We start from the raw sequence: 15,295 nt of genomic DNA, 5'->3' as shown, positions 1-15,295 counted from the left end.
AGGTCACGAACTCGGGGTGAGGTCGTCGCCGCGATTGTCGCGTCCACGAACGGCGGTCCCGGCCGGTGCGGGCGGGTTGTTAGGGATGGGCCTGACATGGGGATCCCGCACGTCAATGGCTTGAGTGACGGTGAGGCGCGCACAGAGCACCCAGGTGACTGACCGCACAGGCCCAAGTGTCGGTAAGACGCCAGAGCAACGCGCGCGCGGAAGAGGTTCACTGTCGTGCGGGCCCACGAGCCAGTGAGAAGGTGAGGAGCGAGCATGAGAGCGGCTGTCCAGTGGGTCCCTCGTGTCGGCGCCACGCATGAGCTGGGCCGAGCCTGTGGGATTAGAGGGAAGTGGGCCAAAAGTGGTTCAGTCAGCCCATATGGATTGTGTTTCTTTTCCTCTTTTCTTTTTTTATTTTAAATTTTCCTCTACAAATTCAAATCTGGTGTTTGAATTCAAATTTGACTTGAAAACTGTACACAGGTTGTATGCACCAATAAAGTACCAAGTTTTAAAGGGACAGGTCTATATTCATATTTTATACTCTTCTCCTTTTCTTTCTTTTCTTTTCTCATTCCCATTTTCAAATCTTAAAATTTCAATTTGGGGTCCAATCCCAATTTCAAATCATTATTAGCCTTTTATTAATATTATTATTACCATTATTAAATGCACACACAAATAAACTCTAACATGATGCATAAGTTATTTAAGTGTCATTAGCTAATTAATAACTTTAAATGTGATTGTTCACATGCTATAATAAATAGAGAACAAAAAAACTTTCAAAGAGATCAACTCTATTATCATGGTTTACACTTTTGGGTATTACATACTTATACGTATCCTTAGGTGTTTACTGCGTTTTTAATGAGGCTTCATAAAATAATGTTTTTGTGGAACGTTAATTGAAGATCCTACTCAAATACTATTTGTCATGCTTTACTCTCGGGCTACAGTCTAGGAGTGGTCCAGGTGTATTTGCCAATTGTCATGAAGGTACTAGGACTCTAGTAAATCATATTAGTAACCATGTACAAAAACATCTATTAAACCTTTACCCGCTGTTGATGAAGAAATCGCCAATGTACTCAATTTACAGCCGTGCAGATGTATGGGTCTTTATCCACTGAGAACCAAGAAACTAGCTGTTGGGCGCCAAATTAAGCGGTCGGACGGTACGCGGTCCGGACGGTCCGCACGCGCGCAGAGCCAATTAGGGTTTCGATTTCTTGCTATGGTTGTTAGCTAGAATCGCGGAATTAACTCGAGATATTTGTTTGTAACGGGTTCAGCCCCCCTACTCTATAAATACAGAGGAATACAGCCGATTAAAAATCATCAATCGAACCTACAATCAATACAATTCACATTTTATCTTGTACATTTATGAGTAGTTCTAGTTTAGTCTTTCAATCCCCAAATTCTTCGCTTCTCTTCGGCTCTACGTAGATTAGAGGTGTCTAGGTCGGCCTGCCGAGCCTAGACAACACCTAGAATCTCTCCTCCCCGACGGGGTCCCTCTCGGGAGCGAGATCCAGGCGCCGCCGGCGAACCTCGCCGCCCCTGCGCACGTGTAAACTGTCCGGCTCGTTAGGCAGGATGGCCGCAGACCGTCCATACCTATGCAGAGAGCACCGCGCCGTCGCCGGTTCTCATCGCAGTATTTGGCGTCCGAATCAGCGTCAACACTAGCCATTATACTCGAATTCTGAGTTGTGCTTCCTTCTAGTGCTATGTTTGGTTCACATATTTGTAGCTATGTTTGGTTCACATATTTATAACGGAACGGATAGTACTCTGTTTGGTTCACATATTTATAACGGGAACGATAACCGATAACATTAAACCATATTTATTTAAATCTAATTGTCAAATACCACACTACAAATTAATACCATGCTGTTCAAACTTATTATCGTTGGTAATCGAACGTGAATCATTATTGTTGTTATTTACGTTATATTTCATGAATCAAATGACATCCTGTTTCCTGTGAAAAGTATCGTGTCAATTTACATGCTTCATACGAGCCCATATCTATATTTACATTTCTTGAATCAAATGGCACCTCAGTTTCCTGTCAAAAGTATCGTGTCAATTTACATGCTTCATACGAGCCCATCTCTATATAATCTGTTACGAAGATCCAGGAGAAGGGATCCTGAGAAGCTGTTGCAGCAGACGTGCCGCAAGGCGCTGTGTTACACCACCTGCGACACGAGAACCCAAGACGCGGGCCTCTGGTTCTTGTAGCACCTGATTACCACAACCACTCTTCTGTATCAGTCACACAATGCAGACTAGCAGTTGAAAAGTACAGTAAGAAAGTTTAGCAACAGTCTACCTGAACGATTGGTTGCAAAAGGCTCGGATCAAAGTTATTTGAGGATCTCAAAAGACCCCATACTCTGAAAACCTGGTCTCGGAGCTCCAACATCTGTTCTTGTTCAGCCTCACTAAACTTGAAGGGTCCGGCTGGATTGCCACTGGAAATTAATGGCTTCAAAAACGCTGGAGCTGCATTGTATGAATCGATCAGTGTTCCAATAGTGATGGCTTCTGTTACACGAACTGCCTCTTTCACAACCAACACACGCAATTCCTCCCCATCAGGACCCAGGAGAAGCTTTAGAACAGGCTGTAATGCATCTTTGGCTGCAAACTCTCTATCTTGGCGCCCTTGAACAAGAAGATTTTCAAGCCTATTCCATCTGCAGAGACGTGAACGTTAGACAATGCTGTCCTGAGTGGTTCTTTGATCTGTCAAAAGACTAAAATATATACATATGAGCAGGTACTTGCCTGAATCTTCCATCCTTGAATAGAAGCTCAACTAAAGCGTCTCTGAGGTATGGATTGGGATCAGTGAGTAGCCTTTTCGCAAAGTAAGGATACGATGCAGCAAGCACCTTAAAATCAGGGTCAGCATAGAGTGCTAAACCTTCCAGTACAGTGAGCGATCGTAGTATCAATGCATAGTATGCTGGTACTGGAATTGAATAAAGAGCTTTAGAAGTTATATCACGCTATGAGAAAAATTAGACAAGGATCAAATATTTGTACAATCTACAATGCCAAGCTTACCATTGAACGGGTACTGATAGAGAACAGCACCTAGGCCATCAACTATTGTCTTGAAGTTCAGCTCACTCACTGTTGCATTTAGTGCATCATCAAAGAAATTCTTGAGAGCAGGCACAATCGGGGAAACATCTACATCCGGTTCCAAGAAATCTAGTGCATAATAATCACGAGCCATTGCTTCATAGTCCCTGTTGACTAAGTGGACAACATGTCCTATAATGGCTACCCTCGCATCCTCTGGTGTTTCACTCATCATGCCAAAATCAAGAAAAGCCAGCTTCCCCTCAGGTGTTGCCAATATATTACCAGGATGAGGGTCAGCATGAAAGTAACCATACTCCAGAAGCTGCCTCAAGCTACACTGGATACCAATGTTGACCAAATCCAGAACCTTCAATCCTTGACTTTCAATAGCTGCTTGTTGGTTTAATTTTACACCCTCAATCCACTCCATTGTTAGAACCTTAGCACTTGTGTAATCCCAAAATATATCAGGCACTAAGACATCTTGCTTATCGGCATATAGTTTTTTAAACCTTCTTGCATTTTGGCCTTCCTGCATTCCGCATTCTTATTTACATTCAACGATAAATGACAACCTTTAGGCAAACTAAGGAGAACTACTACAATAATCTACTGTTGAAGAAACTGAGAATTTCAGTGTTTTTCCCCTGTTCCATTGTATTCTTATTTCATCATAAATGAGACATAGGATAGGAGAGTGGTCAATGTGTACTATGCAGACAGAAAGAGAAGCATAGCAGAATGTGTGTACATAAATTCACACAAGGACAAGCAAAAATGTACCTGAACATAATTAAGCTCTTGGAAAACTCTCCGTGCAAATTCATCCATAAGGGCAACAACATCGCTGGTTACAATGTCAACATACTTATTTATAAGAAACCCGAGTCCTCTAAGTAGATAAAAATCAAGCCCAATAGCATCCTCGATACCGGGTCTCTGCACCTTCACAGCCACCAGCTTCCCAGAGTATTTCAACTTTGCTTTATAAACTTGACCTAAACTAGCGGCTGCAATGGGGGAAGGTGAAATTGCCGAGTAGATTGAATCAAGCGTGAAGCCAAGCTCTCTCTCAATACATGCAAATGCATCCTCATCCGGAAATGTGGGAAGTGAATCCTGCAAGAAAGCGAAGTCTCAACAGTTGGGACTTGTGAGGGAACTAAAATTTGCACTAGAAGTAACTTCGCAAGTTACAATGAGGAGTGCATCCTCAATTTTGAACTCTAGAAGATGGAACCGGATCCATCCAAACCACTTATTAGCTGTTTCATAAGTGACCAACGACGCCCAGCCACCACTAGAAACTGCAAAGCATCTCATAATGGGAGAAACCCTGGGCAGTAGTATATGCATGTTGAATGAATCACAATTCAATATGAGATTAGGCGTAGTGATGCTCTACTTTCACCACCAGAAAAAAGCTCTAATGGCATTGATAGTGCTATCCTGAAACTACCTTAAATCACATACAAGGCCAAGCAAGCAAAGAATGGGAAACGGACGCACCTGCAGCTCGGCGAGCTCCTCGAGGTACTCGACCGGGCAGAGGTCGGGGCGTGTGGACAGACCCTGCCCAATTTTGACGAAGGTTGGGCCCAGTCTGGTGAGGATGCTGCGCAACTCCACCGCTCTGGCGCGTCTCCTCTCCGAGGACGACTCCCCTCTCCGCTCGTCCAGCAGGACCTTCACCCCGAACGACGCCAGCTTGGACAGCACCTCCGCTGCCCGGAGCGCCACCTGATGAATTACATAGCAGCAGTCAGGGGAGCATGAATCAAAATCCGAGCACTGAGGTTGCGGAGCAGAGGTAGATCAAGTCCAAAATTGGTGGAGGCCTGAGCCCGGGGCGCGTGCCTTGAAGGGGCGGGAGCCGTAGCGGGAGGCGAGGAGCTCGGGGCTGTAGACTGTGGCGCCGGCGGCGCGGGCCATGGCGCGGGCCTCGGCCTGCAGGTCCTCGGCGCGGTCACGGGCGAAGGAGGCGGCCACGGGGCGTCCAAGCGCGGTGGCGGCGCCGTTTGTCGACGCGGGCGGGGACGCGCGGGGCGAGAGCTGGATGGAGAGGTCGGGGGAGGGGGGCGCCGCGGTGGAGGCGGCACGGAGGAGGAAAGGCGCGCGGCGGCGCGGGGCCCCTTGGCGGTGCGGGGGCGAGGGGAGGGAGAAGGAGACGGCCGGCGTTGTGGACGTGGTGGCCGCCATAGCCGCGGCCGGGCGAGTGGGAAGAGGTGCGTAGGCGGAGCTTTGGGGGTGACTACTGTACTGAGTACTGACTAGTAGCGTAGGCGTCACAGCGCCGGGCGTGTGTTCTTACATTTTGGTGGTTGGTTTGGCTGTTCTGCGAGAGGATTTGATGTGCGCCACAGACAGAGCACGAGAGGCGGCGTCGTCGACGCTCACGGCACCTGTAGCTGTAGGCAGGAGCCGCAGACTGCACGGCTTCGGCAACTGACCAAGCCGCAGACTGCAGTATATTCTGGAGAAACACTGTGTTGACGTGCTGGGCAAGGAGTGGGATACTTGCCAATGTGTGTGAGGTACAACAGAGTTGTTTGGCCTCATGGCTAGCTATGTCGTTCATGGGGTAGCTGAACTGCTGAAGTATCTATTTAATTATTTATTAATAACTTTAGCATAACCTGCAAATAGGAGAATACACAATAGGCAACGATTATTATGCAAACAGTCTTTCTGTGCAAGCGTACAAGCAAACCATCTGATCCATTAGATTACGATCCAACCATAGATACAACCATAGTTTGTTAGGAGATTTTTTATAAATATTATTGAGGTGATGGTGGAAGGGTTTAAATGTTAAATGTGACCTACGGTTGGATCACGATCTAATGGATCAGATAGTTTGCTTACACGTTTGCATAGAAGGACTGCTTGCAAGTCGTTGCCTACACAATAAGGGGTATTTGGTTTCTAGGGACTAACTTTTAGTCCTTTTATTTTATTAAATTTTAGTTTATAAATTATCAAATACGGAAACTAAAACTCTATTTCCATTTCCGTATTTGCAATTTAGAGATTAAAATAGACTAAAGACTAAAAATTAGTCCCTAGTAACCAAACATCCCTAAGACCTCATGCAAGTCATGCAGTAGGAATATGGGACTATGCACAGGTACATCAAGCATTGGCATGACGTGTAAGCTGATGTTTCAAGCATGTCTGAGAAGACATGTCTACGTCTTTCGCAAAGACCTCAGGGACCGAGAACTTCCATGAAGGCTCATTCGCATGGATCTAAACTTCATCTCCCCTCTTCGAGGTGGCCAGTAAATACATCATGAGCTAAGAGGTGTTGTAGAACATGTCCTCAAGGACAAGGGAAAGGTGGAGCAGAAGGCTGAGCTAGAGAAGAGCCAGAAGAGCAGGCAGGACCGCCTAGTCAATGTTGTTGAGCGAGGGACTCGACACGTCGAGGCAACACTCCACCAGGAAATAAGATTACAATAGCAAATTCCAAAACACCATGGAAGGGTGATGCATCTTCCATCCACATGGCCATCACATTAATCATGACTTCCGAAATATCCGGGGTTTCACGCAAAAACTACTAAAGGAGTCGGAGACTGAGGCCCAGAAGCTAGAGACCAGCAAGAAAATGACTCAGATGATGGACAAATTCCTAGAGCCGATGCAGGACATTATGTACATCATCGATGGTCCTAACACATCCAATAGGAAGCAAAAGCTCGAGGCAAGAGATGTCTATGTTGGGTCCCGACAAGTGGACCCAGACACTCGGGGATAGGAGAGAGACACGATGCACAACAAAATGTTAGGTAGGGAACTATAGCGTATCGTTATGTGTGTCCCACCCTACTATAGGGCGGAGGCATTTATAGGAGCAGGTAGGGGTAGGTAAGACCAAGTACAGTTATGCCCCAGTTACCTTCCACATCATAGGAATATTTTGTGCCATGGGGTAATTACCACATGGTAACTGAGAGCACCTAGAGGGGTGAACAGGTGATCCTACAAAACTTAACTCAAACAACACAAACTTGGTCTAAAATATGAGTTAGAGTGAATAAAAACCAAATTTGAGAGTAGTGCGAAGACTACACCAGTGCTAGTAGGCGAGGTGGTGGCCTTTGAAAGTTTTTTCAATGCCAGGCTTCGGTTACCCTGCCATGATTTCTTGTTGAGGGTATTGGAGAAGTTTAGGGTTCAACTCCATCAGCTGCTCCGAATGCCATGTTTGCCCTAAGCAAGTTTATGTGGGTGACTACCACTTTTGGGGGACTCCATCAGTGGAGGTCTTCTCTAAGCATTATTGTTTACACTAGCGAAAGAGGGTTGTGGATGGGATTATCGAACAGTTTAGGAGCTGCACTTTCACCCGGAAGATGGGGAATACTACGGGGAAGATTTTTGAGCTTGTCCCATGCTCCAAGAATAAGTGGGGTGGTTGGACGGATAACTGGTTTTACGTGCACTGATTGGACAGTGAAGGCTAGCCTCGTGTCACACCCGGATTTAAGGACAAATCTAGGCGTGTCTCAAATGTGTCCTAGGATCAAGTCTCACACATATGATGACTCATGGTACAGAAATCAATGTCACATCTTTATTACATAATAGAGTTTTGTACAAAATAGCTAAATAATTACATCATATGACGACAATGATCCTCTATAACCATAGTTGACTGTGAGATGACAGCCTAGACCTCTCCGAACTCATTGTAGCATCCTTCATGCTCCTCATCTTGCGGTACCTATCCTTGACATGGTGTGAGTTTAGCTAGAGTGAGCTCACATATGTTCATCGTTCAACAAGTTGTGGGGAATAATGTGCATGAGCTCACTTATGGTGGGGGCTCATCTGAAGTGTAAGGTTCTTCACTTGCATGTCATCACTTGCGTCTACTTGCGTGTGGGCCCAGTGGGCAGAAGATTCTTCCCCGGATTTCACTGCGCCGCACGGAGGAATGGAGAGTTTGTTAGAGATTGAATCAACCGGACCTGGTTGCTTGCGCCTCTGGGGTATATAAGTCGACCCCCCCTTGACCATTGAGGCAGCACCGAAGTCATCGGGTGGAGCAGAGCGACATCAATCAAGCAGAGGGGAGAGAGAAAGGGAGAGAAGTCGCCACCACCATCGATTTGAGACTTCACCGTCGATTCTACCTCTATACGGGGGCATGGAAGGCCACCGAGAGTACCTGTGCATGGTCGAAGATATTCCAGACACGAAGATCCTCCAGTGGCATGCCAATTGCTCGTTAGAGTGGGTGTCCGCCTTGGATCCGCGGTGTGCTGCGGGCGAACAACATCACGGCTCGGAATCCATCGCCAGCACCGCTAGAATTGCTCACCGTACTTCGGGTTCCACCGCGTGCCGCGGGTAGGGTTCTTCAACCTGTTAATCAAGGTACGAACGTCGTTCACGTGTTCGCGTTTCCATTCAATAGGTATGGCTGTAGCGAATTAGAGTTTGTGTCACTGTGGTGCGCAGAATCGCTCGCCGACGATGGCTGCGCCTGGTGGAGCTGCACCACCATGATTTTGTTCTGGGGTTGGGGAAGGGGCTACGATAGCCGTTGATCGGGGCACGGGTGGTCGTTCTTAGGATCTCAGTGTACCACATCAGTCGTAGGATCCTGGCCGTTGATGTAAAATCGGTCGGTGTAGGGGGGATCAGCGAGATTTTAGATCGTGGCCGTTAATCCTCGATCCGAGGGCGGCTGGCGTGTACTGGTTCGCGAGAAGGAATAATATAATCTAACACGTTCGATGTGGATCGAACGGCAGATATTGCCCTGTACCCCTTCGGCTGTTCACATTTACAAAAGAGACACTCCTTTTGACATAATCAACTCGCAGTCCATGGCATAGGATTCTGAGTCTTAGGATGTTTTGCGCAGAGACCCTGAGCTTCTCGGTATTGCAAGCACAGTCTAGGGAGGTAGAAAATCAGAATAATTAATGGAGAAAATGATTTGTTGATTAAAAGAAATTCCCAAATCTTGATTAATTCATATAAAATCCATTTTAACTCCTTTTTAGTTCATTCTAGTTTCTATAATTTTGTAATAATATTTTTTATCACTTAGTGCCACTGTTTTAACATGAAATTCATATTAGAATTGATCACACAATTAATTTTGTACCAAACACTTACGAACTTCGGAAAATCATAACTTAAAATATGTAATTCCGAATTTAGTGATTCTTTTTCCTGCGATCTCGTTATGATGCGTAGATTATTATTATGTATTTTGTATTCATGTTTGGTGTGATGTTAATTTATCCCTTGTACCATGTATGTTTGTATTGTGGCGAGTATAGGAGCCAGTGGTCGAGGATTCGGGTGTTCAGCAAGTAGAAGTTGCTGAGCAGGAGCTCATTGAAGGCAAGTTGTGCCCTTGACAACTTTTGTTTACCCAATAATGTTCTCTATAATCATTTTATCATGCATAGACTTAATTGTGATGGGACCCAATAGTTCACCCTAGTCTGGTTATCTTTACACCTTGTTTACCCCTGAATTTTTGGGTAGTCTTTGCTATTGCTATACATGGTTTTGGATGTTGGGATAACTATTACACATAGTCATTTTTTATTATTGTTCTATTTCTGTTCATGATAAGACAACTATGTTAATTAGAATATGGAGCTTAACTTGAGAAACACGTGCCACCACAAGGATGGAATGGGACGCCCTTGACTAACTAACTAGAAAAGCTAGTGGAGAACTACCTTACCCGAAAGGGGCAAGGGTAGTAGGGGAGTAGGCGTGTAGAGAGGTTTTCGGGTTGATTTTGCTACGATGGCGGTCAGACGGGGGATTCCTGCATTGCTCTTCCTAGAAACTGTAGCGGGTTTTCTGAAGCTAGTGGAACTTTGTAAAGGCCTCGTAGTGGATCCCTAGTCATTCACCTCGGCAGTGTCTAAGGGCCTTGCAAACCCAGGCTAGATGGAATACACGACTTGTCGATACAGGGTACAATATGTGTGTAACACCCTAAATCGGTCAACTGAACCTAACTTTTATATTATTAATTTTTAGTAAAATGGGAAATATTTATGTTTTCAAATAATGAAATGGTGATAAATTAAATAATTTCTTGAATAGATTAAATTTTACCAATTGTTTGATGCATTCATGTGAATCATAAATTTTGTTTGACTTGATTTGCGAATCCAAATTTTTGATTTAATTTGGTGTGAAATTTTTTTTACAAAATAATTAATAATTTGTTAAAATAATGCTTCCTGCAAAACAAGTATTCAGTTAATAATATTCTTGGATTTATTATGATTTTAGAAATAGGTAGGTGCTTATACATTAATTGAGATTTATTGTTTTGTGTGAATCTTTCCATAAAAATATAATAAGTTTATACAATATTATTGTGAAATATACATTTTAAATATGTTAATAATATTATATATTTTATTCAAATTTTTTGGAATAATTATTATGGTTTTTAGAATTTTTAAAAAATATAATTATTTATATTTTAAAAGAAAAAAAGAAACCCTAATCTACACTGGTCGTTTCGGCCCATTAGGCCCAAACCGGCCAGCCGACCACGCCCCCTTCCCTTCCCAGTGACCGCCAGGCGCTCGTACCTGCGCCCCGCACGCGCGCGCCGCCACACCGCGTGCAGCCGCGCCCGACCGCGCCGTGCGCCCTGGCCACCGCTCCTGCGCCCGCGCCCGACCGCCGATCCCGCGCCCGTTCGACGCCGCGCCGGAAACCGTCGTTCCCTTTTACTCTCCCCCATTTCTTCCCCATTATGGAGCTCCATTGATGGCCATCAATGGCATGGCCGGCCGACCGTTTCTCCCCCCCGGCGACCTCTCCTCTCTCTCGCGCGCTCTATAAATAGGCCGTCGAGCTCTCCTTTTCCCTACCCAAGCTCCCTCTCTCTCTCACTCCCCGTGCTCTCTTCTCCGCCATGCTCGCGTCGCCCGACATCGCTTTGCGCAGCTCGTTGCTACACTGCATCGCCCGTCGGAGCTCCGTCCATGCTCACCGACGACCGCGCAGCACCTCGGTCGTGCCCGTTACCTGCCCGCCGAGACCGCCGAGCCCTCCCCTGCTCGTCAACCTCCATTCATGCGCATGAACAAAAGCTCAAAGGTAGAAGAAAGAAATTTTGCAGTTTGGTCCCTGCGTGTAAATAAACTTAATTTTGAGATTTTCAGTTTAGAGATTGTCGAAAAGAGAATTCGATGTATACGTATAGCCAAAATCGAACCCCGCAACAATATTTCAGATATGTGTATGATTTTATAATTTTAAATTGAATATTGTCACTATTCACTACCTTGGTGATTTTTATACTAGAATACGTTTACAAATTTAACTTCGCTTTAGTGTATGAAACGATAATTGTTAGTAGTATTTTAAGTGTAAATTTATTGATATGAAGAAGTAGAAGAAAATACTAGACCACGTGTGTTCGGTCAGATGAAAATATAGATTTTACTAGTCATGATAAATGTATTCATAAGTATAGCACTAAATTAATTAGAATTAGTAAAATACTTGTTTATGTCATAATAACCATGAATATGTTATTAAAAGTCCAATTAGTGATTTACATTAATTCTTAAAATATTAATGTTAGAAGAATTATAAATAAACAATTTTTAGCCATACGTATAATGTCTATTTAGAAAAGAAAGGAGAAAACCGAAAGAATAGAATTTTATAATAATGTTAAAATGATTTAATTAGGCGCTCATACTTTCCTAATAAAGAAAATGATAGTTATGTTGTTAAATATAGGTTTCTTACTAATGAATTAGATAATTTGTTTCTAATTTACAATGAACTTTTTAATAGATATCATGTTTTTAATTTAACAATGCTCGTTATATATGTTTAAGTATAGCTTTCTTAAATAAAAATTTAAAAGAAACTGTAGACCATATGGTTCTTAATGAAAATAAAAGATAAATATATGTCCAATTATATTTCCCATAAAATTTAATTTAGCCTTATATTCAAGTTCTTATAAATGATGATATATTATGTCTTACAATGTTTAAAAGTAATATAGGGCTTTTTCTAATATAAACGTTAAAATGGATTAATTAGTGTCCTTGCTTTTATAAACTAAAATGATAGTTTATACATTTTCCTTTCAAATGATTTAGATCATATGTTCCTAAATTGAAACTAAATATAATCAATAGTTATTTATATTTTCTCACAATTTATTAATTAGACTCACATTTCAATTTGTCCATAACTAGTAATATAAGCATGGTTAATCCGTTCATCAAATTGAATCCATATTATATATATATATATCATTTAGTTTTTCCTAAAGGATAAAATAAAGAAATTAGTGTTCATATTCTTTTTATAATTAAAATGTTAGTTTACATATTGTTTAGTATATACTTTCATAATAAAGAATATAGACCATGTACCTTCTAATAAAAATAAAAGATAGTTATTTGTTCATTATCTTTTGCATGAAAATCCACTGACCTATAACCTAACTCTTCATAAATAGGTGTTTAATAATATAATTATGATCTTTTCACATAAAAGTTGTTTAAGCTATTTATGAGCTTTTTATTAAAGTAATGTTTAATAATGTGTTTCATAACTCATTAACCTTAGATATATAACATATATCTTCTCTAAAAGGTTAAAAAGGTTTAATATTGTTCTAACGTGTTTTATCATCCTATAAACTCTTAATCTTAGACATATCACATATGACGTTTTATAAAATATTAAATTGGTGAACCTAATATTTGTATATTTTAATTAAGATATTTTTAAGCTCATGTCTTGTTTTATAAAGTATAGAACACACATTTTTGAAAAGAATACTTTTTTATTATAACCTTTGCGTGTAATGTTTTCGAAAAGTGAATACTCTTTTTGTTAAGCTTTCTTTTAGCTTTGCGTATGGTGAATGTCGTATGTTATTGAGTGGTGTTTGCTTCTTCTTGTTTGTTTGTGTGATATTCAGTGGTTGATCTAGTAGTTAAGAATCAAGATCTATTCCAATTCGTGGAAGAACCTCAAATTTTCAATAAGCAAGGCAAGTGGACTTCTCCCTCTGCATACTCTGTTTGATCCCAAACAATACATTTAATAAAGTTTATTCTTGGATATATATGCATAATTTGGTGGGTTACCTATTCAGATACACTTAACCTTTCCAACCTTATTCCTTGTTAACCTGGGTTTTGATCTAATCAAGTAGCTATGCTATTGCTACAACTTTAAATTTATGCAGGTACTCCTACTGATGATATTAATGTTCCAAATGGTAAGTTTACATTATTGTTGTTAATCCGATGATTAAGCAAGATCATATTGTGATAATTGGAACATGGAGTGACCACCCAGAAAAATAGTGCAACCACAAGTGTTATCATGGCTTTGGCTTTGGTAATTCTTTATATGCTTAGTGCCTAGCAACCTTACCTTAAATATGGGCAAGAGGGGGAGCGGCAGTGGTGGCAGCTCACGTTAACATGGGGACATATTCTTAGCTAAGGTACCTCACCCAGAGGGTCACCACACCGTCTTGGAAACCTTAGCGGGTTGCTTTGTATTAAGTGTATTCTGTGAAAACCTCATAGTGGATCCCTAGCCATTCACCTCAGAAGTGTTTACGGGTTTTGGCCGACCCAGGCTAGAGGGGATACACGGCTTGTGGGTAAAGTTGTACCACCTCTGCAGAGTGAAAAACTGATATATCAGCCGTGCTCACGATTATGAGCAACCTGGACCCTCACATGATAATCAAACTTGAAGATGAAAATAAATTGTGTTCCTTTTAGAATCAAGTGGTTTGAGCTTATGATGATTATGAATTATGCGTAATTGGGATTGGTATATACTTATACCTAGTAATCAGGTGTTGATAATAAAATGTTGACCAACTAAAATGCTAACCACATTAAACTTTAGACTTACCTTGTTACCTTGCATTTTCACCCCACTTGCTGAGCCCCAACCATAAGTGAGCTCACCCTTGCTTAATTTTGATCAGAAGTTTGCAGATGAAGATTTTGATGGTGAACTCGATGGATGCTAGTCTAGTGATACCCCGGTCATCTTCCTGTGGAAGGATGTCCATGTTTCGTTGTACTTTGATGAACAAAGGTTAAGACAATCTGTCTGTTCGAAGGTCCTCAAAAACATGATTTGACAATGTTTTCTAAGAGAAATATGTAAACAGGTACCTTCGAAGTTAGATTGCGGGAATACAAAAGCACGGTTAAAAACGAAGCTTGACTGGGACGAAAGGCGACCACGACGAAGGATAAGACGATCACGAAGCTATGTGCAGAAAAGCTTCGGCATAACGGCAAAAAAGGGGAACCGACTTAAAGATGAAAAGCCAAATCAGACCTCGAAGAATTACCATAGAGTTATTGTTAAATGTGATGGGTATTAATGTAATTTTGCATGGGCTGCGACCCGTGCCTATAAATAGGTGAACAGTATTCCAGTACTGTTCACGCTGACTTGGCATTAGCATCACGCTTGTACCATCACTTTCCTTCGAGCTGAAGGTACATTTGTAATTTATTGTCGTTTATATAAGTGGAATAGAGATAAATAAAATAATAATAATGTTCAAAGTAATCATATTGTTCTCTTTATTTTATGCATAAATCTTCCTTATCTTTTATTATGATTATGAAGGTGCGACCTTCATAACCTTCGTCCTAAATCCATTATATCCAAGGGGATATAATGCTTCGAAGGACGAAGGGTTTTGATATTTAACATTTTTATGTTGCCTTGTTCTTAATTCATAGCATTTGAGAACAAGTCCCCAACATTGGCGCCCACCTCCGGTGAACTCACTTCCATTTCTTGAGCTTTTGAACATCTTCGGCAAACATCACCTTCGTCATGCCGCCGAAGAAAGCTTCAGCGACAGGGGCTACCACTCTGCAGCCGCTGGACCCTAATCAGGACGTCCTTTCTCTTAGGGAGGCCCGAAGCCAGAAGAGGAAGGCCACCAGTCCAACGCCTCCAGAGGATGACTTGGACCAGGAAATCCAAAACCTGGAGATGCTCCAACAACAGGTGCAACGAAAGAAGGAGAAGATGGCTCGTCTAGCTGACCTTCAGAGGCAGATAGATGAAGCTTCGGAAGAGGTTCGTCATCTTGTTCAGGATGACCAGAACCGAAGGCCTCCGCGCAGAGAGCTCCATCAGGAGGGTTTTTACAATGAGGATG

At 42.3% G+C, this 15,295-nt stretch overlaps 1 protein-coding gene across 1 annotated transcript; it reads right to left on the bottom strand.

Annotated features, from left to right (window-relative positions):
• Positions 1-1,956: 1,956 nt before the first annotated feature.
• Positions 1,957-5,357, bottom strand: LOC100286057 (ubiquinone biosynthesis protein ubiB). Its single transcript, NM_001372017.1, has 7 exons — positions 4,960-5,357; positions 4,612-4,842; positions 3,886-4,221; positions 3,079-3,634; positions 2,797-2,983; positions 2,339-2,705; positions 1,957-2,250 (listed from the first exon to the last, which is right to left on the bottom strand). The coding sequence occupies exons 1-7, from the start codon at positions 5,299-5,301 to the stop codon at positions 2,131-2,133; spliced, it is 2,139 nt and encodes a 712-aa protein (NP_001358946.1). The 5' UTR covers positions 5,302-5,357; the 3' UTR covers positions 1,957-2,130.
• Between the last annotated feature and the right edge of the window lie 9,938 nt (positions 5,358-15,295).

This window comes from Zea mays, chromosome 8, assembly GCF_902167145.1.
Source record: "Zea mays cultivar B73 chromosome 8, Zm-B73-REFERENCE-NAM-5.0, whole genome shotgun sequence".
NCBI classification, from domain to species: Eukaryota; Viridiplantae; Streptophyta; class Magnoliopsida; order Poales; family Poaceae; genus Zea; species Zea mays.
Note: the sequence above shows the minus strand (reverse complement) of the source record. Positions and strands in the feature narration are given on the sequence as shown.